The sequence below is a fragment of the Lampetra fluviatilis genome, chromosome 13, assembly GCF_964198595.1.
Source record: "Lampetra fluviatilis chromosome 13, kcLamFluv1.1, whole genome shotgun sequence".
In the NCBI taxonomy this organism is placed as follows: domain Eukaryota; kingdom Metazoa; phylum Chordata; class Hyperoartia; order Petromyzontiformes; family Petromyzontidae; genus Lampetra; species Lampetra fluviatilis.
Genome location: NC_136287.1, coordinates 14541010 through 14566534, shown reverse-complemented (window position 1 = coordinate 14566534; position 25525 = coordinate 14541010). Strand labels below are relative to the sequence as shown.

General features: G+C 50.5%; 1 protein-coding gene across 1 annotated transcript; it reads left to right on the top strand.

Moving 5' to 3' along the window:
- Positions 1-512: 512 nt before the first annotated feature.
- Positions 513-13567, top strand: STOML2 (stomatin like 2). The gene is made up of 10 exons (XM_078862376.1): positions 513-586; positions 1590-1763; positions 2611-2710; positions 3742-3800; positions 4626-4727; positions 6823-6957; positions 8836-8980; positions 10175-10254; positions 10405-10533; positions 12097-13567. The coding sequence occupies exons 1-10, from the start codon at positions 551-553 to the stop codon at positions 12235-12237; spliced, it is 1101 nt and encodes a 366-aa protein (XP_078718502.1). The 5' UTR covers positions 513-550; the 3' UTR covers positions 12238-13567.
- Positions 13568-25525: the final 11958 nt, after the last annotated feature.

The window sequence follows — 25525 nt, the reverse complement described above, 5'->3', positions numbered from 1 at the left end:
TCAACGCGAGCCCGGTACAAAGCGCGGCTCACAGAAGGGGAAACTCCACGCACAGCAGCAGCAGCAGCAGCCCGAGTGGGCGTCCCGGGCCAGGTGGGAACCGCGTGCGAGGGAGTTTACATGAATGTTCATATGGAGAGGGGGGAAGGGTCAGGAGGGAGATCACTAACACACAGAGACGGAATGTCGAAATAGTGCTCATGGAACTATGCACTCCCAGAGGGCTGTGTAGCTAAATGTGTATTTTTGTTACGTCTCGTTTTTTAGCTTGTTATTATTAGAGCAGTTTGCTATACCGAATTCTCATCGACGCTGCGGATCGGGGTTGACCCCCTAGGTAAGATGGCCGCTCTTCACCCTAGGTAAGATGGCCGCCCTCCACCCTAGGTAAGATGGCCGCCCTCCACCCTAGGTAAGATGGCCGCCCTCCACCTCCACCTGGTGTGACGCGTGTTGCGGCGTGCGCTTTGCTTCCCACCCGGCGCCCACGTGGCTTCCCGTTCTGTCCCACGTGGTTCCTGTCACAGCGACACGAGCCGTGAAGACGACGATGATGCTGAGGTTACCACGACTGCTGGCGCTGCAGGTGAGACGACGTGGGGCGACGTGGGGCAGGCGTGGGGTAGTGGCGGGCGCGTCCGAGCGTTCCCGAGTGATGGGCACCGCATTCTTCTCGGCCGGATCCCCCAATCCAGTCCCCGACCCCCGCTCCCGCTCGCCTTGGGCCGGCATGGAGCCGCGCGCGCCTCTGGTGTAGACACCCACAGCGAGCGGGCGCCTCTTGACTACCCCGTGCCCCGCGCCGCGACCAACGGGAGGCCGCGTGGGCCCGGGCTCGTGCCGACCGCGCTGCGATATCACAACGTCTGGGGGCGACGAGCGGAGACGAGAAGCCGGGTCGGTGAAGGGGAGAAAGGACGGGGGAGAGCGGACAGGAAGGGAGCGATGAAGACGGAGAGAGACGTGGAGAGGGTTGAATGGGGGGGGGGGGGGGAGAATACGAGAGGAGTCGTGAGAAAGGGATGAGGGGAGAGACGGTATGGGGCTGAGGCGACGAGGGGGTTTGGCGGTCGCGATGCAGAGGCTGAGCGGTGCCTGTCCCCGGGAGCCGCAGGGTTGCGTGGCGCGGCTGATGCAAGTCGCGGAAATCACCCCTCACGCCTACAGCGCTCACCTCACAGTCACACTGCTCGGCACATCAGAGTTCAAGCAATGTATGCATCACGACTGCCAGCTTTGAATCGTTGGACCAATTCTTCACGACGTGTCAAATGCACTTTAAGAATGTATACAGTATTTGTCTTTACCCCCATTTCTTCTCGATTGCGCAATCGGTGTCATGCTTCCACATGAAGCCATCTCCAGTGGAGCTTCGCAACCCTTTTGACATCCTTCACGTGACCTCTGGTCTGCTGCACATGAAGAGGGGGAGGAATCCCTGACCCACCCACTCTGCACATGAGAGTACTTGTCATGATAGGTCGCACGACTCATGAGGCTTGCCCCCTCTGCACTCTCCACGTGTGTGTGTGTGTGTTTGTGTGTGTGCGTGTGTGTGCGTGTGTGTGTTTGTGTGTGTGTGCGTGCAGCATGCAGTGCGTGGGGCGCTGGCTCCACGGCCGCTGCTGTGTGGCGCAGGCCCCGGGCCGGGCTCCCCGCGTTGGGCCTCGTCGCTGCCCATGAACACGGCCGTGCTGTTCGTGCCCGAGCAGGAGGCGTGGGTCATCGAGCGCATGGGACGCTTCAACCGCATTCTCCGGCCGGTGCGCTGGCGCTCATCACCCTCTCTGCCCACCCCCCCACCCCCCCACCCCCCCACCCCCCCACCCCCCCACCCCGCGTGGCTTATCAGGAACATTCAGTCGAATGTCCCTCGTGTTATAGTTGTTGTGGTTTATTATGTAATTACAAAATTACTAATTTCCTACTCCCGTCCCCACCACGGTACCATTAAAATGTGATGCCAGTAACACTGACGTAAAAGGAATGATTAGCTGTACAAATTATAACTGAGACAACGAGATCGCTGTATGAGGCAGTATTTTAAATTGCAAATAATGTGGGAAGTTATGAATACGTGGTTAAAGTTGCGTGTCGTCTGTACTAAAAATTACTCCATTTGAATGTATCCATAACGGAACAATCCAGCAATTTGTGGTAGCCTCTCATTGGTTGAGGTAGTCCAATCGATTTGGTAAATACTGGTAGGTCCTTGCGATGCTGAATGTATTTCAGCATTATCGCAAACGGTAACACTGACATGAGCAGATTGTGTAAATATATAAATGTGTCGAGAAACCCGCCACCACCCGACACAGCTAACTAGTAAGGGTTGTCACGTAAACATAACGTGGCCAATTCGTCACTAGTACAGCACGCCTGCGTGTTGGAGAGCCAAACCACAACATTTACAATCTGAGTACGACGTTTCGCCAGTAATTAAACTACTAGTTGGCTGTGTCGGGTGGTGGCGGGTTTAATGACACATATATTTACGCGATCTAACCCAAAAAAATATTGCGGATGATATTGGTCGCGTAAGCCTCTACTACGTGTTAAACTAACATTCTAACCGTGTCTGTTGCCCTTGGTGGGTCTCCTCTTTTGCAGGGTTTGAATCTTCTGATCCCAATAATCGACAAAATAAAGTACGTGCAGAGCTTGAAAGAAATAGTCATCGACATTCCTGAGCAGTCTGCCATCACCCTAGGTGCGTGTTCACATTTCAGGTGCTGTTTGCGTTGTCTAAGATGTGTTCCAAAAAGAAACTCAGATGAAATGCCCCTCCCCCAGTGGCCCCACTATCAATACAGTACAATTTACAATCAAACTTGCATTTCAAGAAACAAGATTAAGGACATTTTGCAAGGAAAAGTTAGGGACATACTTAAATGTGTCCAGGCAGGCTTTCTGCAAGCGTCGCTGTCAGCTGCAATCTACTGGTTGAATGCTCCTTACACTCGATTTCTTTGAAGCGTGCCCGTGTTAGGACAAAGTGGCTGTGAAGCCTGTAATGTGCTCGAAGCCTGCAATGCTACGTTCCGACTCGCTGTCCTTCCTTAATTGGGAGCCTCGTGCATCTGTAGAATGTGTTCGGGTTCAATGCTCACGCCTACACTTTTATTCCTCTCCCATGAAATCAAATTCTCGTTAAAAAATTGTTGAAAAAACTAATCGGTCAAATGTATTTTTGGAGGATCATAATGAAAATTATTGAGGCTTGGTGAGGTTTTTCAATTTGCCCTGCCACAATAATGCTGCCTCTGTTTCCTTTTTAAAAAATGAAGACAATTTCGATCTTCTTGAAGAACAAATTTGGAACGTGCTCCTTTTTTAGAATTTTCAGAATTGGAAACTGTTTACAAGCAAGTATATGCATGTGCACAAGGGAATCCATACACTCTAGAATTGTACATTTACTTGTGGACTCTCGTGGTGACCAATGAATGTTGTGCATGGTAAACTGTAGAGTTACCAAGACAATAGCCTAAAGAGTGAGGCGATATTTCTCACCTCATGACGATTGCTTGTGTTGCAATCGAAACGTCGTGATATTGTTCTTTTTTTATTTGATCTATCTACGTGGCTTTACCAAAAGACCCAAAGAATAGTGAGGTGAGCGTGTGTCTGTGTTGTGCCAGCAGTGAGAGGAAGTCCCTTAGAGTTGTGTGGTCATTTGGAGTCATGCTGCCTGTACTAAAAAGCAAGAATCTAAATGTTCCAAATGTGTATTATTTGCAGATAATGTCACACTACAGCTGGATGGCGTGTTGTACCTCCGCATTATGGACCCGTTCAAGGTAATCCCTTCAGTCGAGATCCAGGGTTTGTGTACGCCACTGTGGGTGTTGATTAGGTCATTCCAAATCATATTTAGTAGTGAATTTTTTAAATAGTTGTTTAAAAAAATGTTTACTGGTGGCAGGGTTGTTATTGCCGAATGCAATAATAAGGAATGGGCCAAACATCCAAAATATGATGTGCGTCTTATAATCCCGAGAATATTGTTGTACATTGTTCTCTCAATAATAGTCATTGAAATTCCACACGATTGGATGCCTGGGTCCTATGTTGTTTGAGACCATCTGACCCAGCACATTTAATCACTATTGCACAGCACAAATCCATTCAAATATTGTTGGTACTGTTACTTTGGTCACAGTATTTTACTGGTTTTCTGATATTTGAACAGTATTCAACATGTGTTGCAATGCCCTGTGATGTTCTATAGAACTGCATTACAATTCTAATGCGCTAAACTTAGTTTTATTGGTTTATGCTCAAGCAAGTATGGTGCCATGCACATCTCCATTACTACCCGAAGCCAGCTATGGAAATTCCACATTCATATGGCAAGGGCACTTTTTTCCCTTGGGTCAACCACTGTTGACCCACAAAGTGGTGCTCATTTGTATAGACCCCAGATGGATAAGTGGCAAAGTCGACAACCTGACTGGGATTTGAAATAACATTAATTCGATTTGAGTGCACGCTCTGCGCTAAGGTATTCCACAATGCGTGACCCACCTTTCCACGGTGCGATGTGCTTGAATTGGTTGCGGAGTTAATGTCCAGAGATGCCGGTTGACGAGCTGCGGCTGTGTGTGGTGCGTGTCACTTGGTAGGCGAGCTACGGCGTCGAGGACCCCGAGTACGCCGTGACCCAGCTGGCACAGACCACCATGCGCTCTGAGCTGGGCAAGATCGCGCTGGACAGCGTGTTTAAGGTACTCGCACAACATGAGCCCATAGAGACGAGCATCACCGCAACTGCTTGGGCTGTACCTGCACCTGAGTGTCCCCGTGGCTTTAAAAGTGGGCCCGTGGCGTTCACAGTAGACCAAGCTGAACCCAGACGTCTCACTTCAAAGAGGTTGACTGAAATACCAAACCACGACAAATTTACAAATGTGTATATTTTTTATTTTTGCATTGTTATGTGACCTTTCTTTACGTGAAGTGTTTATGAAATACATGAGATTATATTCTACAAAGCTTATTGCCTGCTTCATACCCATGGCTCCCTGACCTCACCTAGATTCATACCCAGTACAAGCGCCCCCTTTGGGTCCGTCACAAGGCCATGGAGTGATGGAGCGAGGCGGGTGGGTGGTCAGCTTTTTGTGGAAGTCATTTGTTCCGTTGAATCGTCAAACATTTCTAGTGACATGAAATGGGTCACTACGTAGCATCGCGCGGGTTGCTGGCAGAGAAGGGGATCTGCAGTGGCAGCAGCCCTGTCAGCAGGTCACGTGATCAGCCAGAGAGAGGGATGTAGGGGAAAGGTGATAGAGGGGGCATGTGAGGTAAGCCTGGGAACCCGCTAGTAGGTTCTAGAAAGGGGGCGTGGCCGGGGCGGAGCGAGGCCACGCCGGGAGGATAAAAGGGGAGCCCGAGCGACGTTTCGGGGCTGTTGCCTGGAGTGGGGTGCCCTTGTCGTGCTGCTGGAGTCTTCGTCTGCGTCTTCACCTTCTCGGCGTCGTCAGTCAGGCAGTCTGGCAGCTGTCCTGACTGGGAGCTGTAGTTGCTTCGTGTGGACTGTGAAGGCTGTTTATAAATAGTGCCTCCTACTCCTAGTGTCTCTGAGTGCGTCACTACACATTTGTAAATTGTAATCTCAACTAAAGCTATGCATGCAAATACAAATCCATCTCGATTTCATAGAGATGCCTGCAAATACTCGCCTGGAATTCCCCTGCCGGGCTTGAGTGACCTCTTTGGGCTGTCACCTCTGGGACAAGTTAAGGTGGAACAAAAACGCCCTTGGCTTAAATTGTATATAAAATGTGATGTCTTGTATTAAATGAATTAATGGTGTGTATCTGCTTAAAACAACATGCAAGTTTATGTTTGCTTGCAATATTTATAACAAATGAAAAAAAATAGCTGAGTGCTCTTTTAGCACTCATCTGAAAAGGATACCAACATCACTTTTATGGGCCATATAAACTTTTTCTACAACAGTTTTTCCACCTAGGGGATATGTGGTCTGTGCCCACAGGCTAAGACGATATTATTGATGCATGTGAGCCACATCATTTGGAGTGCTTAGTTCCTAGCTTTGTTTAGCCAGGTGAGAAGTCGCGAGGACCGGATGGTCTCGTTTGCAACATTGACCTTGGTGACCAAAATTACAAAAGCAGTAAATTAAAAGTACAATAATGAAGCGAATATAAATCACAGCAGAGACGACCAATTAGCAGTCGGAGCAAGTACAACAGCGTTGCAGAAGAAACGAAAACGGTGAACAAATATTCACGTCAAAATGAAATCCATTTCTTGGAATAAAGTTTGGCTTGGACAAATTACGTTTAGAGTAGCTTGGACAGACCTCGTCCAGAGGAGTGGCCCCAGCGCTTGTGATGACGACGTATCCAAGCGAGTAATTCCCCGTGTCGTTTGTGCGGCGACGCCTCCCTCGTGGACCTTACGGGTTACTGGCAAGACGAGTCAGCGGCTGCACGTCGCCCAGTGCTCGCTTGTTGCCATGAGAGGGCAGTGCTGCCTTTCATTGCGTTCCACACTTACCCACGTGACCGTTCCCTTGCTTATATTATTAGATTTCAGAAGATACATTTTTTTCCATTTATTTTTTTCCCACAGTCCTGGTGCATGATGAGTTTAGGACAATACTGTATACAATATATATAAAATGTAGTGAAGCTCTTCATAACCATTGTCTTTGTTAATGATGCATGATTCACAAACCAGGTCTCAATGCCCCACCTCCAGGGGCACGGTTGCAGATGAACGTGTTATGAATGTTGATGCGTCAGCGCTTTGCGATGTGGATGACATCGCGATGCCGTGTGTCGTGCACAGGAGAGGGAGTCTCTGAACGCCAACATTGTGGAGGTGATTAATGGGGCGGCCGAGGTATGGGGCATCCGTTGCCTCCGCTACGAGATCAAGGACATGGAGCTGCCAACGCGCGTTAAAGAAGCCATGCAGATGCAGGCATGTTACAGCAAATACGCACGCTCCAGCTTATACACAACTCGCCTTGCACACAGTAAGGGCAGTATTGCATTTGGCAACAAGCACATATATTACAATAATTATGTTTAGGGACACAAATTGTTTTCAAGGTAGGCCCCTGGATGCTGGATTTGAGTTTGCCGGTATATGAGGCAAGCCGGAGAGGCTACCAAAATAAAATGTGATAAAAAATTCATTTGTAAATCTCCAACCGGGATACTGTTCACTCGCTAATTAAGGGGCACACGGTGGGATATCGCTTAAGGTTATCTATTGTGGGTAATTCAAGATGTGCTTATGAAGACTAGGAAGTGTAAGATGCTGTGGCAATGTGGAATTTCGACCACGCGTTCAGTTTCCTAACGGAGGTGAACGCTGATTCATCTCTGTTGGGGCAGGAAGACACTTTCACCTTGATGACTTACTCGAGGTCCAATCTTGACTCGGGCACGTGGACACCGCACGTGACATTTTCTGTACGCAATGTCACCCGGACCTCAAGGACAAAGCAGAGAGGCATTTTGACATCGCTTCCATTTGGATGATGCCGCATGCGTTCCTGTGAAAATATGGCACGTTTTACGGATCATAAGTCAGTGGTGGAAAAAAATGAGATCTTGCAATCACTTGACATGAAGGGTCACGGCAAATGGCCCCCATTAGCTCTGGTAATGTTAAGGCTGAATGGCTCTGGGGTATTGTAAGTTATTACGTAGCTGCGTATTAGTGGACAAAGAGTCAGAGGGCAGGGCAGGATACGGTTACCGTGGCCCGCATGACAAGCAGCACTCTGTGGTGAGAATGGTTACGGTTTGACGCAGTTGCTCATAACTATTGTGTTTATGAGTGTCAATTATCAACACGCGCGTGGCGTAGAATGGGTTTGTTGTGTGCTTGGGGTCTGTTTTATAACCCTCAATAAATAATACATTTTTATAACCCTAAATTGATCACTAAATAACCCAGTAAAAGGGTCTTCCTGCCCATATGAGAAACTCCCCTTTCCTGTGATCTTATTACCCTCAATTCCTATTATCTGCAGGATCGAGAGGGGCTGTGAGACTAAACATTTCTCGCCACTATTCCGATCATATAGTACACAATTTGTCCCATCCTGCATGTTGGAACGGTTGCCTTATTCACAGTGGTACTGGTTTTATTCACCCTGGACAACTTACCTGCATTGAGTTTAACTCTTTACCTTCTGATTGTGAGTCACGTGCTCTAAAAGTCTAATGCAGTGCTCGGGTTACATGAGTGCATGCAGATATCCACTTTACAATGCAATTAAATAATTATGCTGTTGCGAATTATGCAGCTGATGGTGCTACTGGTGATATTGCTGTTGATAATGATACTGCTGCATTCAAACAATAATATGTGGATGTATATTGCATTTAGATGTGACCACATCTCAGGATGCTGTACAGGGAAAGTCTGTATATTTTATAGAGAGAAGCAGGAAGTCAAAGGCAGAGAAGAGAAAAAGGCCACGAGCCTTGACTTGAACACGGGCAGGGGGTCGACAGCTTTGATGGCTGGGAGAATGGGGTTCCAGACTACGGGGGCAGCAGAGAATGAGTGACTTGCCACTGATTCAACGTTGGATAAATTCCTTGGTACTGGGGCAGAGAGTGTGTGGAGGGGAGTAGAGTGAGAAGAGAGGAGAACTTGTGTGCTTGGATTGTGAGTCAGAGGAGGCTGCTGTGGTTTTGGACGGCACGATTTTAAGCGCCGCTCTCAACCCCTCCCATGCGTCGGCGTGCATTGATTGGCTGATTCAATGTCACGGAGCCAGGCCATTAGCACGGTTGGCTACGTACGGTGCGAAAGAAGTTTAACAGACATGCATCGCAGGTGGAGGCTGAGCGACGCAAGCGAGCCGTGGTGCTGGAGTCGGAGGGCGTTCGCGAGTCCGACATCAACGTGGCCGAGGGCAAGAAGCGCTCCCGCATCCTCGCCTCGGAGGCGGAGAAGGCGGAGCAGATCAACCAGGCAGAAGGTCGGCTTGGAGGCCCCAACCCCCCCGCCCACTTCCCTTGGCTTCTTTACAACTATTCTCTCTCACCATCCCGGACCTGTTTGTGTTCCACACGCTGCCACCCTATGCAATTATAATTCTTAAGTTAATGGCTAGTGTCAAACAACTGATAACATACTGCCTACCAGTGGCATCATTCCTTTGGTGTCAATCAAATGGGAACCACTTCATGAGAAGTCTTCAGTTGTGTTATCGACAACAGAATGGCTCCTGCCATGTGAATGTGGAATTTCCACCACTGGCCTTGGGCAACCAGTACGTGTGAGCATCACGCCATGCTCATCTGAGCGTGGGGGAACTGAATTACCAAGTGTGGCAAGGGTTCACACAAAGCGTTTGCGTCAGTCAAGGAGACGGGGGAGTTTTATATTCAGGTCAGCACAGTTGCTCTTAGTGGTATTGAAATGAAAATCACAAGTTGGGCTGAATGGGTGTAGCCCACAGATAAGAAGCCACTGGAGCTATGGACTTTTAAATCTAGATTGAAAACTCATTTCGTTAGAACTGCTTTTTGTGTTTAGTTTATTTTGTCCTTCCCCCACACCTCCGATAAGCACGGTTGGCTCCGTACAGCACGAAAGACGTTCAACATACATACGCACAGATAGCTCTCGCCTGTGAAAAGCAAGGAGTAGTGGCAGCACTGCAGGCTTTACGGTGCTTGTAAGGAAAGCGTCAGCTCTACGATGCCGGCACCTCTGCGGGCTCGCGTGAAGCCCATTGAGGCGAGTTGTCAGCGGCGCTGTGAAAATGTAATCATGATATCGAACAGCATGAACGCTTCTCACCTTGTGCATTGTCGAAATTTTATTTTTATCTGTGCTTGTGTGCCACATGCTCGGAGATCTCGCGAGAGGATGTGCATTAATTATGGAGCTTTATTAGTACCCTGAATACCAAGCAATCCTTTTTTATCCAGCTTTGGCTGGACAAAAAGATTGTGCCAATTCATAGGGAGATAAGGATTAAGCAAGATTTATATTTATAATACTGTGAAAGTCAAAGCATTTAAAAATATCTTCCACTTTTTCTCTTCTATGGTGGCCGTTTGCCAAGAGAAGACGCGCGTAGTGACGCGTGCTTACATTGATGTCAGCCGGCAGCTCTCCGCGTGGAGATGATTGTTGTGCGTGTGGGTGGATGATCGTGTCGCAGGTCAAGCGTCCGCAATGGTGAAGAAAGCCATCGCAAAGGCGGAGGCCATCACGCGGCTGGCCGAGGCCCTCACGGAGCAGGTACCTCACCAACGCCGTCGCTCGCGATTCGTGTTACACCGGGGGGCGCACGGGCGGGCGGGCGGGAGGAGGGGGCCGCACGGTGACGACCGCCACGCGCGTCGTGCTGCCGTCGCTCGCTCGCTCAGCCCCTCCCTCTCTCTCCCGCAGAACGGCAACATGGCCGCGTCGCTGAGCGTGGCGGAGCAGTACGTGGCGGCGTTCTCCAACCTGGCCAAGGACAGCAACACCATCATGCTGCCAGCCAACACGGGGGACGTCAGCAGCATGGTGGCGCAGGTAGCCGCGCCGGGCTGGCGCTCGGGCTGCGTGCCGGCACGCGCGTCTGCCGTGCGACGTGCATCGTCGTGTCTCACACTCCACCTTCGTTCATTGCAAGACCCTGCATGCGAAACACGTGGGGTTCGATTCGTATGCCTACAGAGAGGCAGCCAAATTGCTGATTTATAAACGTATGATGTAGGTCCTCACGGCCAACATTCATAGCGGCTGTGTTGGGTTTGGCCAAGTATTGGTCTGCATAAATGTGTCGTTAAGGCCCTCCAACACCCAACAAACTGTTCACAGGTACAATCATGTAATTGTGCATACATAGTTTACTTAAAATAAAATAATGTTCGATAATCACAGTAATTTGCAAGAGGCAAATTAAATAAACCAAATCCTCGAAGCCTGCAGATATGCAGGGGACTTTAATCCTCACAGTTGTGGAGTGAGAGCTTTATTTCTTCCCTACGTCAAAGGGGGCTTCTGCCTTTTGCTTGGCAAGCTGTGCACACAAAGCACGTGGCCCGTCCCATCCGCGGCTCTCTCCGCCCGGCCTTTCTCATTGTAATCAGGGCAGCAGCGGAGGAGGAGGAGCGGCCCCCTCCCCTGCTGCCCTGGACATCGGCACAATGTGTTTGTGGCCGAGGTCACGGGGCCTCTGGGGGCACAGAGGCCGTGCAGCTGAATGGGAGGTGCGGTGGGGCCGCAGCCCTGCAGCCGCACTGCCCGTGCCAGCAGCAGCAGCGGCAGTGGGAGCGCGCACACCCATTCTGTCTCTCGCAGAATGGCATTCCAGGTCTCTGCTTAGCTTTTGTTTTATTTAGGGTGGTGGGGGGGGAAGGCCATTTGTTACAATATTTAGAAACAGGTTTAGTGGTCGAAACTAATTCTAGAAACATTGTCCGTGTGTGAAAGCGTTTTCGTGCCACCAGTGTTTGTGACGGTTGACCTGTGCAGCGGGTCCCTCCCTGTGCGGTCAGCAAAATGAGTTCGACTTTTTGAAAGTAAAAAAAGGGCATATCCTAGAGGGACTGGCCTCCATCATGAGAACAGGGAATTTCCACCACTGGATCAGATGAGTATGACCCGATTGCTCATTTAATTTCAGGTAATATATTACAATCATCCAGGAATAAAGCTTGACTGATAAGTCGCTACCAGTTTATGATGCTAGGGGCATAACAATTTATGGACTTGTCGATTAAACATTGCTCCATTTGGTAGAATTAGATGCATTTTCCAGACCTCGTAGAGTGTTCTTTCTTTTTAACAATCGTCAAAGTCTACAAGATTGGAGAGTCGGTCATGCACGTCATGTTATCAATAGTGCAGTTTTATATGACTCAAACTTTGCAGGTATTCAATCTGCATGTACTTTGTGGCATCCATACAGCTGCAATTTGTGAAAGGGTTTTGATAATAGGTGGCGAACTAAACGCATCGTCTCGTTCAGTTGAACCGGGTGCCTCGCGTGCTGCGGGGCGGGAGGGGGAGGTGGGGGCGCGCCTCCTGAGTCTCGGGCGGTGGCAGATTTTCCCGGCTTTGCGTGACGAGCGATGTCCGTGCGGCGTGCAGGCGATGGGGATCTATCAGAGCCTGGGCTCTTCCAGCCTGGTCCAGACGAACCCCAGGAAGCAAAAGAGCGAGCGCCGACCGGACGTGTCGGATTCCTTCTCTGGTGGCAGCAGCGGAAGCGGCGGCGGCGGCAGCAGCTAGAGCCTGCCGGAAGGCAGCATCCACACCTTCCTCCGCTCGGCGCGTGCGAACGCCCCTCCACCCTGCGCCTCCACGCACCCGACTGGCGCTCCACCTCCGCACACCGGGACCGGCTCATCGTGATGCTGAAGCGGCGCAGGCTTCGTACGCGTCACCCGACCCGTACTGTTTGTGGCAGCACTCCAATCCTGTTCTGAGAGGCGTCAATTAGAGCAACGAGAGACATCTGTGCAACCACCATGCAGCGCTTGGTGTGCTACCACTGCTTCCTTCACAATGAGACCATCACCCTTCTGGCTCGCTGTGGGCCCTGTCGAACACGATAATAGCCGAATAGATTCATTTAAAAAAATGTAATTCCCTTGAAGAGTAATTGTTTCAATATTTCTAACTAAATAAAGCTACGTTCTTGCTTAATCTGCATTTGTGTTTAAGAGTCCTTAACAGTGCGGTACGGACCAATTCAGCCCTGAAACCAATTCAGCCCTTGAAAGTGCCTTTCCCAGTGGTAGCTTGCGTGTCTTGTCCTCTACAAGCAAGCGTAGGCTCTTAATTCCAAATGGTTTCCATACAGACATAAAGGATCGGTGTATTCTGATACTAATCAAGTCATTGTCATTGCTGTTCAAATGTTAACGCTGCATTGAACGTCTTTTGACTTGTTTTCACGACCAGTCTTAAGTGGGCCAAGACTGATGTCAGCTGTGAGCTGTGCTCGAGCGGTACTTAGTCCTGTGCGTTTCCATGGCATCACAAGCGTGTTGGGAAAATAGGACGTGGGATGGGCCACACGCACCTGGGCTGACTTCGTAAATAAATGGACGTGATTTAGCGCCTCCGATTAGCACGGTTGGCTTCGTACGGTGCGACAAAGGTTCAACGTAATTTTTTCATCTGGCACAGACACTGAAGCATGTAAACACAACACAGAATAATCATAATATAGATTTATAAGTGAAACATCACAGTCTACGCGTGTCTAATCGCCCTTAGATTTAGTATAAATGTTTTTACACGTTTCTGACCACTGTTCTCCCACCCAGACATCTCCCGGTGAGGGTTGCGCGCTATGGGGGGGCACAGTGGTGCATGGCTGTTGGGATGTCACCAGTTAGAGAGCCGAGTTGTACTCCCGAATGGCTCTGCACCGCGTCGAAATGAAAGTGCTAGAGGGACCCGGTGTGGTGACGTCGATTATTTTGTTAACTCTTCCAATGTGTTTTGTTTTGTTCTCCGATTTTATGTTTCCAGATGTTTTCGTATTTGTATTGGCCTTGCAAAACGTAAGGTTTATGCGTATGTTGGTGCAGTAAACTGTGTTACGGACGAATGACTTTTGCAATATTTTATTTTCATTGAAGAACACGAATGACAGACTGCACGAGGCAGTGCCAGTACATCTCGCTACATAGGAAGACCAAAGTGATACCACCCTATCTTGCAGATGCACGCATTGATACAATTCTGCAGTGTAATGCACATTTTTTAAAATATCCAAAAGAAAGATAAAACACAAATATCACCGGACTCTGTAAATACGATCCCTGGGCAGATGGCGCTGGGGCAGAATGCTCGACACGAGCCTCGGGGTCGACTTGAGCCATCGGCATCCCTCTGAAGTGGGTGGGATGAGTCGCTGTGGGACGAGTGGGTGAGATGAGTCGCTGTGGTACAAGTGGGTGGGATGAGTTGCTGTGGTATAAGTGGGTGGGATGAGTCTCTGTGGGACAAGTGGGTGGGATGAGTCTCTGTGGGACAAGTGGGTGGGATGAGTCGCTGTGGGACAAATGAGTGGCTGTGGGACAAGTGGGTGGGATGAGTCTCTGTGGGACAAGTGGGTGGGATGAGTCTCTGTGGGACAAGTGGGTGGGATAAGTGGCTGTGGGACAAGTGGGTGGGATGAGTGGCTGTGGGACAAGTGGGTGGGATGAATCGCTGTGGGACAAGTGGGTGGGATGAGTCGCTGTGGGGAAAGTGCCTTGGTGGGAGTGAGGCATTCCCCAGCACTGACTCATGGCTAACAGTGGTGGTGAGCACTGCATCACGCAGATGTTCTCCTGCAGACGCTGGCTGTTATTTAAAACAATACAATTATGGGGCTGTTGGTCGTGGTGTAAATCGCAACGGCTGAAAATATTTGCTCGTTAGTATTTGATCTCTGGGTTACTGGAAATCGCCAGTTGCTGTCTTGGTAACTCCAGTGCTCTGCACAATCTTTATTGTTGATCTAGAGCGACTGCCCACAACCCGAGCACAAGATCATGAAACCTGATGGCACAGATTGCTAAATTCATCGGATGGAGTAGGCCATTATTATTCTAAATATTTTATCTGAATGAATTCGTTTTACGTCAAACTAGGGCCCATATGTCAGTGGGCCTTTGCCTATAAACATCTGGTCGTTACACAGCATTCGTTAATGCAAGCCTGACTGCTGATGAGACACTGCTCAAAGCCGGTCCACAGCTTGCTTGTATTGAATCAGTGCTGCTGAAAAAAAATCTACTCAGAAAGATGTGGCTGACGCTTTGTGTTTAAGAAAAAAAAAATTCCTTATTACGCGGATGGACAGATGCGGCAATGTGTGTTGTCTGCTTAATTTGTAACTTAGCTCAACTGTGGTCTGATTTGATTAAACGCCCCTTTCATAATCATGCAAGGTACACGTTGCATTACCAGCCTGTGCGAGTGTGTGTGTTGTGTGGACTGATGGGTGAGTCATTGAGCATTAGTGGCGGTTTCCGTTGGTTGTAAGTTTTTGTTGAAGGAGGTGTTTTATAGTGCCAAGTGCTCATTGACCGGTGGGAACGTGATATGCCACGGGAGAATTCGCTGCAGGGAACAAGGCACTTGGCTGTGTTCTCGGCAAAGCAGCTTCGGGTACCTTGGTGATGGATGACGACGCTCGCCGACTGGATTGCGGATTTATTTCCGTCTCTACACGCAGCCACCGTTTCTTTCAATTGCAAAATCCTGCAATTCAAAATCGCCGCCCTCTGCACCGAGCATATAACGGATTTGGTCAGCGGGGCACAGTCTGATGCGAAGTGTTCGCCCAAGTTGTGGGAAACCAATCTGGCGAGCACCACCTTGGGCATGTCCCCGTGAGAGATTGCCGCCGCTCGTGACGGACAGGACGGGCCTCGTCCAGCCGCTTGGCCACCGCGTCCACGACGTCAAGTCACCGCACAGATTGGGCATCCCGTGCAGGAGGTGTCCCCTGACATGCAGACCAGACGGTCAGTGCAGAGAGAGAGAGACGGTCAGTGCAGAGAGAGAGAGACGGTCAATGCAGAGAGAGAGAGACGCTCAATGCCGTCTCTCTCTCTCTCTACAAACGGCCGCGGTGCCTCGTGTGCAGGAGGGCGTGGGTTTGATCCCGACCCTGACGCCTGCTGCTGCTGTATATTTGGATTTCTAGGAACCTCATGGAATTTCCTCAAAGGTTGTCGCTTCAACCAATGGATGTGTGTCTGGCAGCATATGAGACCGGCCAGGGACCTCTGGGCTCCAATCTCGAGGGTGTTGTGATCTCCGGCTCTAAAAGAACTCTCTGAACCACATTTGCAGCATGTCATTTGACCAGGAACTGGGTGTGTTCACACACCCAGCGTGTGGGCCGTTGGATGCCTATGATGTCCTGTTTTGAATAAAATCCTGTTTCTGGATAAAGTTCAAATTTCGTACACAAACCACTGTGTACATTGCACACGTACAGCCCTTGTTCAATCCACTGCTGGATGAGGGCCTGCCCATGCCACGTGGGTTGTGGGAGTTTAACCATATTTACTCGATTCAGTGCAGGTTTTTAAAGGTGGAGTATGTGTAAACATAGACTGTTTAGGCATGCACACACCCACACACCCCCACACCCACACACACACCCACACACATCCACACACACACCCACACACACACACATCCACACACACACCCACACACATACACACCCACACCTACACACCCACATACCCACACACACACCCACCCACCCACACACGTGGCGACGGCGGTGTGCGGCGATGTCAGCGTAGTCGGGGGTCACGCTCTGGGTCCACATCCGAGCCGATTGCTTCACTGCGGCGGCGCTGAGCCCCGCGCGAGGCTATGGCGACAATGGGCTGGGGGCGTGACGATGTCTTTGACCGATTGACATATGAACAACAAAAGAACTGAGATCGGTCGGCGCGCGGACCGTCGGGCTCATTCTGCCCCCGCGTGACCCACGTGCCACAACCGGCGTGCGGTGCCAGGTTGGCAGGAACGACGGTGCCCTTCATCCCGGGAAGCGCTGCTGAATGCCGAGATTTCTCTTCGGTTGGGTCCGTGTGCTGGAGCGTTTGGCCAACCCGCACCTCCGATTAGCACGGTTGGCTACGTACGGTGCGAAAGAAGTTCAACGTTCACAACGCTCAAAGATCCCAGTGGACACGTCCAGAAACGTGGTTGTCGCCCTACTGCCACGGCGGGATACAGTTTTGGGCTTATCGAGCGCGTAGCGAGATCCGCGTGATCCGCCAACCCCTGCCAGCGGCACGCCCCGTGGCACTGCTAACGCAGCGGTGCCCAAGCGACGAGCGGGCTGTTGTTGTAGGGCCGCTGTTGTAGGGCCGCTGTTGTAGGGCCGCTGTTGTAGGGCCGCTGTTGTAGGGCCGCTGTTGTAGGGCCGCTGTTGTAGGGCCGCTGTTGTAGGGCCGCTGTTGTAGGGCTCTCGCCGAGTTGCAGTGTTCACCAAGCGACTCGTTTGTGTTCAACATTGCGGGGTAAATGACCGTCTCTCAAATGTGCAAGGTCTGCTGTGTCCGTCAAGGGGCATCCCTCGACCCTCTCACCTGCTTTGTGAAACTGCCAACTCTGTCCTGTGCGTTGTATGTGGAACTTCTTTCGCACCGTACGTAGCCAACCGTACTCATCGGAGATGCACGCCAGCTCGGGCAGCCCAGTGTAGGCCCTGGAGGTTGTGACCTGCGCCTTGCACAAGAGACCGATGGTTTCACTCTTTTCTGTGGACGCTGACAATTCAAAAATCTTGCTCTGGTGTGGTACGCGAGTGTCATATTTCATGTTTTTTTATATTTGACAGTTTATTAAAATGTGTGATTTTACAGAGAATCACAATCTAATGCATATAAATTGTAGTAATTAAAGCCCCTGTTTAAAAATAAATTTGTCACGATGTGATCATTGATGAAAGTTGAACTGCCAATGTCCCCTTGTGTAGAGACTGTGCATGCAGGCTGGATGCTCTTGTTGTAGTTTGCCACTCGATCGGGCCCCTGTGTGAGGTACAAACACAGATGTCATGGGAGGAGGAAGAAGAAGAATCTGTCACGATCTTGGACGAAAGGAGAGCTCCACGTGCTGACGCGTTGGCTTTGGTGGAGTATTGTCATGCAGCTGACACACTCCAGAACTGTGAATGTCCTAGGCAGACTTAAGAGATTCCCCAGGACAGCCACCTCGAAAGAGGGCATCGCTGGGAAAACCAGGACAGGCAGCAACAATAAGTGCCCGCATAATGCAACGTTCACCATTCACCACAGACACCCCGATCTGAGTGGCACTGCGAAAGGCAGGCATCGGAGCGACACGTACTTTTATTTTCACTTAAACTATATATCATGGCTCAAGCAGCCACGTATAAATCACCGAAGCACACCATAAAACGCTTAACCCAAGCAAGGGGCCATAAAGAGACGGGTTATAAACTCATTTTTTCAAAGGAGACAGCGAATGTGGGATTGTAATTTCTCCTGTGCCATATGGGAGTGCACAGACGTGCATTTTAAAGCCTCCACTTATGGACAGCATGTATAATGTATGTCCATAGATTTCTTAAAGGGTTACATTGCCCCGTCTTTTCCATATAAGTAATAAAACAAAGCACACTTGGAGACACGAGCCTGTACTGTAGCTACTGCAGTGGCGTTTCAAAATATTTCAGTCTACAATTCACCAGCCCCAACGACCTGCATGGTGAAGTATGGTCCATCAACCCCTATCACAAGCATGGTGTGGTGAGGCCTTCATCCAGCAGTGGATTGGCAAAGTTCTAGATGTGAAGCTTTCGTGACTGCAAGTATTCATGCTCCTAGGTTTTTTCGGTAAAGTCACGTATGTAAAAATAAATAATAAAATATAATACAGTAAATCTAGCTGTGACAGTCCCACCTGATGACGGAGACTTGTGTTGCCTCCGAAACGTCGTGATTTATAATTTTATTTCTATTAGTATTTCTATTATTTAAATTTGTATTATTTATTTTTACCTACGTGACTTTACCGAAAAAACCTAAGAGTATGGATTGACAAAGGGTTGCAAACTAATTGTTTTTATGTTTAGTTTGTTTTCCTTCCCCCGCACCTCTGATTAGCACGGTTGGCTAAATACGGTGCGAAAGAAATTCAACAAACACGCATATTTTGTGTTATACAGTATACACCACTAATGAGCAAGTGCGTCAAGCTAAAAGTGTCATGAGATACAGCTTGTAATTGCTTTAACGATCATCGCAGGGAATCAACAAAATAACAGAAGACTGCTTAATGCAAATGTTGTCGTTTGTGCGGAAGACTTGCTGCATGCGTGACATGTCGCCGTACAGACACTGGCTTGACATTCCACACCATCTGAGGTCACGAAACTCACCCCCGGAAAGAAGCAGCCTGCGAGACTCCTCCATTGATCTGCTCCTCTCTGTATGAAACCCGACTTCCACAGAATCATTAATTCGGACACATCTGAGAATCAGTGGGGACCAAGAGGTCACCGTGGGAACTGCTCTGCTGTTGATGCCACCACCACCACCACCACGCCTCGCCCATCGCCCCTTGCTTGCTACCACCTCCCGTCGCTGTTACGCAGTCTCCGTGTGACCCCAAGGGATCCATGCCACCGGGGTGATATCCAAGGTGACCGAGGCGTGGCCGTCTCTAGACAGCGAGAGAACGCGAAACAACAGCAACAAAAATAGCGTGACACGACAAGATTCTAAAACTTCCACTTTGTCAGCAGACATTCTGCTTGAATCACGCTGAGGTGTATTAACATTGGATCAGCGCTTTAATCACTGAGTTGTGTGCAGTATAGTTGGTAGTCCAGTATTTTTTATTGATTAGCTACCAATAACGGCAGTGAGCCATCTGCCGGTCATGTAATTTGATTTTTTTTCACTTGATTGTCCATCGTATTGTGGACGATTAAAGGCATTTGACTGCGCCCCTTTGCCAATGGTTCTGCAGATGACAGGATGCACCGAGTTACATGGCTTCCATGTAGTAAATGACAGCCTCCAGAATTGACCAGAACATTACAGCTATCCCAACATCTGCATTAGTGCGAATTAGCGAACGCTTTGAAGACGGCGCCATTAACTGACAAGAGTTCAGTCTTTACCGTAATATTGTAGAGTTCCTTCAACTGGAATTCACCACCTTGGCGCTCTCATCCCTGGGCTGAGCCGCCGTGTCTCGGCGCTCGATTTCGGAGACATTTCCCCACGGCGGTGACGCCTCTTCAACTCGGCCGCTTTCATCTCGAGAGCCGCTCGGCATGCGCCAGTCCAAGGGCTTCACCCATGCAACGTCGATGGCGAGTGTTACATTTGCCGACGTCCGCACGCGTTACGAATCGAGTTGTGCAAAATGGAGCAGAGGAATTGCCAGCCGTGACGTGCAGCTGGACTGGCAATGACAAACATTGCCATTCCTGCAGATCAAGGCGATATCAGCCGTCCACCCAATGACCAAACATGCATCTAAACTCGCCAGATATTGGCAGCTGAGCAGGCTTTAGTGTGGATATTGCATGGATGAGTGATCACCCTGCACAGACAGGCTGACATAGGTCTCGCGGAGTGCGTGGGGTACAGCAGAGGGCATTTCATAAACAACGAGACATTGTGAACCGTTGTCGTTCCATGCTCCCACGTCCATATTCCTTACCTTCACCAACCCGGTGTGACCGGCACGGTGAAGTATGGTCAAATAACCGCCATAGGGTGACCCTCGTCGAATCGTGCTATCGAAAAAGTGCCGTCCGCGTGCACGAGGCGGTCTCAGCGCGCGTGTCTGCAGCCCAATGTCACGACGGCGCCGCCTGCGGTGGCTCGCTCAGGCCACCGCGGAGAGAAGGGAGTCGCACTGAGAGTGCCCTGGAGGCCCCCTCTGGGGGGAACTGTGGCCTGGCCTTCCACGCTGGCCAGACAACGTGTGGGAAGCAACCCACGCGTTATCCCACCGCACGCAACCTGCCCATATATCGTCTGTTGGAGCGTATTGAGTGAGGCCGACGGCGACTGTGGAGTTTAGCAGCAGCGGCGGCAGCAGCGGCAGAAGGCTCTAACAGCTCAAACGAGCAGCACCGAAGCACAGCATTGCCGGGTAGCTCACAACTCTGCCACTTGTCGACGTGGCACGGTGCACATGGCAGACAATGGGAAGGTCCTTCTGTTCGCTCACTTTCTTCCCATGGATTAGAGGGGTCAGAGACCCGGCCTGATGAGAATTCACGAAGGGACATTATGGTAATTGAAGACAATTCTCAAATTAGCCATGGCATCGACATCCGCGGGGCTGGCCTTCTGTTGTATTGTTGTTGACTCTTTCTATACCAACGTAAATTATCACACAGAGTTTGTATTTGGTAATTGAACATTCTTTATTATCACGCAGCGATTCCTTATCTTATATTATAGAAGCCCTCCGCTATGCACTTCCCAAATCAACGAAATGTTAACTTTGCGCTGCGGGAGAAGAAACGTGGAAATTCAAGGTGGTGAAGCGAAGACGTTCAAAGCGAGAGGCAGTGGCGGCCTGTCATAGGCGACGTCACGAGCCACTGGTGTGGCCACCCGTGGCTGGGATCGAACTCGGGTGGTTGGGTTCATAGCGCGTCGTAATACGGAGTCACGAAATCGTCGAATCTGCCATAATGTGCACCGAATGGCGTGGCACCAATGTAAGTACATTAATATGTCGTAACTTTTATTATTAATACTCTGTAGTAAGTGAATCTTAATTTAAATCTTAATTGAATCATGTTTCATTTGGCATGGCTCATAATATAAATTTTTTAAAAAAGAAAACGCGTTTTCAATGGGACGTTGATCGTGCTTTCAACGAGGCTGATCTTAAAAAACAACGCTACCTCCTTCCCAACGGATTGTGAATTGATAAAAAAGAAATAAAAACTCCCCTAACGTTGCACGATCTCCGGTTTGTCCCGAGCCTCGCGCGCAATGAATGAGCGCGCGAGTGTGTGGGGGGGGGGGGGGAGTGGGGGGCGCTTTGCGCGCGTGCACGTCGGGAACGCGCGGCAGAGACCGAGCGGGCGAATTGCGTCCACGACTCGGGGCCGAGGAGGGAGGCGATCGTGGCGAGCACCGCGACACCGTTGTTGTTGGCGGTCGCCGCCCGATGGGAGTCTGCGGACGTCGTCGTTCCGAATCGCTCGCTTACACCACCTGCGGTCGCGTGCATATCGAGAGAGAGAGAGAGAGACCGCGTTTCTGGCTCTCGCAGAAAATTAGTCTCTTTGTGCTGCAGGGTCAAGCCTGCCACTCATGGCGACGGGCGGGGGGGGGGGGGACTTTACACGTAGACCATTATCCCTAACCTCGTACCCATGCGATTATAGCTGCGCCATGAAGCCGTGCGGGGTGACTTGGCGCTGAAAGGACACCAGCAGCCCGCAGTCGTTGGCTGTTGTGTTGCCCCCGAGTAGTGCTGGAGGTCAGAGCCATTTGGCTGAAAGGGATCCGCCTCTTAAAGTTTCAATCAGAGAGGCATAATCCATCTCGGGCCCCGCGCCTGCAGCGCTTCTACCGCGCACGCTGCAGGCGGACGCGCTCTCGTTCGTTTCCGCGCCTCGTGCAGGTCGCGCTCCGAAGTCTGCTCCGTTACCCCGCCCTGTTCGCGCTCTCTCTCTCTCGCTCGCTAAGTCGTCGTCCAGATCGTGCACGACGCTCGTGAGTGCGCGCGAACGCACGCCACTTCGTCTGTGCACAAACGTGGCTTGCGGGAACGGCCTCGTGTCGTGTGCGTGTGTGCGTGTCGGTGTGTGTGTGTACGTGTCGTGTGTGTGTACGTGTCGGTGTGTGTGTACGTGTCGTTGTGTGTGTGTACGTGTCGTGGTGTGTGTGTGTACGTGTCGTTGTGTGTGTGTGTGTACGTGTCGGTGTGTGTGTGTACGTGTCGTTGGACTGCTGCGCGTTTCTGCCCGGTGTACGATTCGTGGCGACGCCGAACCTGCGAGCGAGAGATGCAGACGGGGACATGGCGGTGCGCACCGTGGACAGCGCGGCGTCAGACGCAGTGGGTTTCATGAGAAGCAATCACACCATCCCACACACACGGACTCCTGCCAGCACGCTGGAGACACGCAAACGCGAGCACGTGGAATCGTACGATACACAATTATTGACGATGATTCGACCAACAGGTGGTCATTGCATACTGTACAGATGTTGATATCGGCGTGACGTCACCAGACGAAGTGTCCCACCGGATCTCTCGCAGAGCAGCGCAACTCCTTCGTGTTGGGGAACAGTCCACGGCAGCGGATATCACAGAGCTACCGCTGAGATTTTATCAATTGACGTCTGTTTCACTCAGTAAAGGGTCACACTTTCCCACCTGCATTGCCACTGAGAGCAATGTTCATCCTATATGACAAGTCAAACGGATATTTTTTTACTCCTCGTAGCTGGAATTTTATCCAAATTAAGCGCAGAACGAAATGTTCAGTGATAGTTTTTTTTCTGTTCGCAGTGATTGTTGACTGGGATGAGACTCGCTCGCTGCACTTGAGAACCCCGTGTAATCACAGCCGGCAGCTGCCACGGTTTGATCGCAGGGTCTCTGCAGTGCGAGCGCCGCGCTCTGACCTCCAAGCCACCTGGCAACCTGCTAAGAGCCCACTTAAAAAAAAATCCACCACGTAAATGCACACAGAGAATGTGCTAAGTGGTGGCACGTATTGGTGAATACGAACTGCGTGAAAATTTAATGAACACAAAAGCAGCATCTGTCATTCTGAGCTGAGTGTCGGTGGCATTGCCACGACGCCCGTGCCAGGCTGCACAGCCACGCCAGGTGGAATGCTAATGGCTTGTTGACAACAACAGGTAATAGGGAAGCCGTGATTCGCTTGGCAGAGAGAACGACTAGAATCTGGGCCATCTGTGACCCACACTGCATCCTCTTTTGAGTGAGGAGCTGCCCTGCGCTGCTCCGCTCATTGGTGTGAGCGGCGCTCTTCTGCCGCACACGGACACTGAGAGAGGCCTGCCAGCACCAGGATTTGACAGTTCTGTGATTGGTGTGAAAGAGGTCACATTCGCTTTGATGGACTTGTCAGAGGCAACACTGCTGCTGTGGAACTGGGTAATGTTTATGTGGCAATGGTTAATCAATATACGCACATTAGTTATATTATTCCTGAATAATTCTGTTTTTTCTTTCCATAGCCCCTGTTGGACATCTGAGTGGGCCTCAATTTATTGCCTTGAGCCCATTTGACCTGGGGCAAGACTGCCGGAGGGGTGAGTGGATTGAGGGAGGGATGGGGGATTGAGGGAGGGGGTGGGGGATTGAGGGAGGGGTGGGGGATTGAGGGAGGGATGGGGGATTGAGGGAGGGGTGGGGGATTGAGGGAGGGGTGGAAGATTGAGGGAGGGGGCTGTGCGAGGCCGCGTGAGGAGCCCCAGCGACCCCAGGGACTCCAGTCCCACTGCCACCCCCACTCACCCCGCACCGCACCCCCCACTCACCCCGCACCGCACCCCCCACTCATCCCCTCGCGATCCGCACCACAGACCACCCGTGGTGGCAGTCGCAACAACAACAACAAACAGGGCTGCCCGCCTGTATCGCACGAGCAACCTGCAATGTACCGCCCCGTTCCGATTTGAACCTCAATCGCAAATGACGTCATCGCGGACTGGGCACGGCTCGGCAGTGCCCGGTCGGTCACGCGCGCGGTGCCCGCGCCGTTTGGAGGAAGCCTCCCCCTGGCAGGCGCGCTCCCTGCGCCGTTACCCCCGCGCGCGCGTGCTTGTGGGATGCGCGCGCGCGTGTCACGCGTTTGTTGTTGTTGTGTTGAGCGGGTGGAGGGTCGAGCTTTTGTGGCCAGCAATCATGTCAGGAGGCATCGTGGAGCTCGTGGAGGTTGCTTCCACAGGCATCGAGTGAATGTGCTGACGAAGTAAGCCGCGATGTTCATTGAAGCCGTGCCCGGCGCATCCGTGTGAGGATGCGTTGGCGAGGGTGGGTTGTTGTGGTGCAATAATGAATGTATCGTCTATCGTGACATTCATTTCAAGGTAGTAGTTTGATGTCAGCAACTGCATGGCGTTACACTTCTCCTTTGTTGAATTCGGGGCATGGAGTAGAATCGTCGAATTGTTACTTTTATAGTGCTGCTGCACTCTTCCAAAGCGAGGAGGAGGAGCTGCATTTTGCATCCTTCAGACTCCCAAATGAAGCGTTCACCAGGCCTAGGGCCAGTTATGAGATATTTAAAGTAAAATATTTAGGATATATTTCCGTATTAGTGTAGACTCAGCAATGTTTCTGTAGAGTTTTCGTTTTTTTGCCCTTTAACTGGATATTTTTTTAGAGACACAATTTGAAAATTTTGACATTCGGATTGTAAATTGTTATTTCATGCGATTTGATTCAACACTTTTAATAATCTGCGGTTTAAAAGTTTGACAAAACTACCGTGAAAAACAAGAAAGATAATATTATTAAACCAACCATTGTCTCTGAGGCAAAAACAACCCCATTTGTGTTTCAGACGTGGCTAGTTCAGTGGAGGCTCGTCCAGATTTACGACAAATTTCAGCTTTCTAGACCTTCGTGAATATCATGACAACTTACAGCACTTACTCACTCCCAACAGAGGAATGTGGAATTTCCACCACTCCCTTAGGGTTGCCAGCCATCACCGCCCCGTAATCATCCGGGCATGTGAGACACCCTTTCAGGTATTATGTTCGTGTGAACATGTCGTAATTGTAAACATCATCCAACAGCGTTATAAGCAACAGCGTTATAATGACATCAAACTGGAAAGAAGAGGTCCTTTTACAGAGAAGAACAATTTTCGTTGACATCGCAACTGGGTTTTTGGGAGGTGTGGCGGTGTCCACACAAAGCGTGACCGCGGCGTTGGAACCAGAAAATCTCTTTGCCTTGAGAGGCGCATGGAGAGGCCGGGGGGAGGGAGGGGGGGGGTTCGAGCCCGAGGCTTTATCACCCCCCCCTCTCTCTCTCTCACCACCCC

Excerpts from the sequence above, each read along its gene's own strand:
- STOML2 (XM_078862376.1), top strand. The coding sequence starts at position 551 with ATGATGCTGAGGTTACCACGACTGCTGGCGCTGCAG. Across the intron at positions 2,711-3,741 it reads GCAGTCTGCCATCACCCTAG|ATAATGTCACACTACAGCTG; the intron begins GTGCGTGTTCAC and ends TATTATTTGCAG. Across the intron at positions 10,534-12,096 it reads TCAGCAGCATGGTGGCGCAG|GCGATGGGGATCTATCAGAG; the intron begins GTAGCCGCGCCG and ends TGCGGCGTGCAG.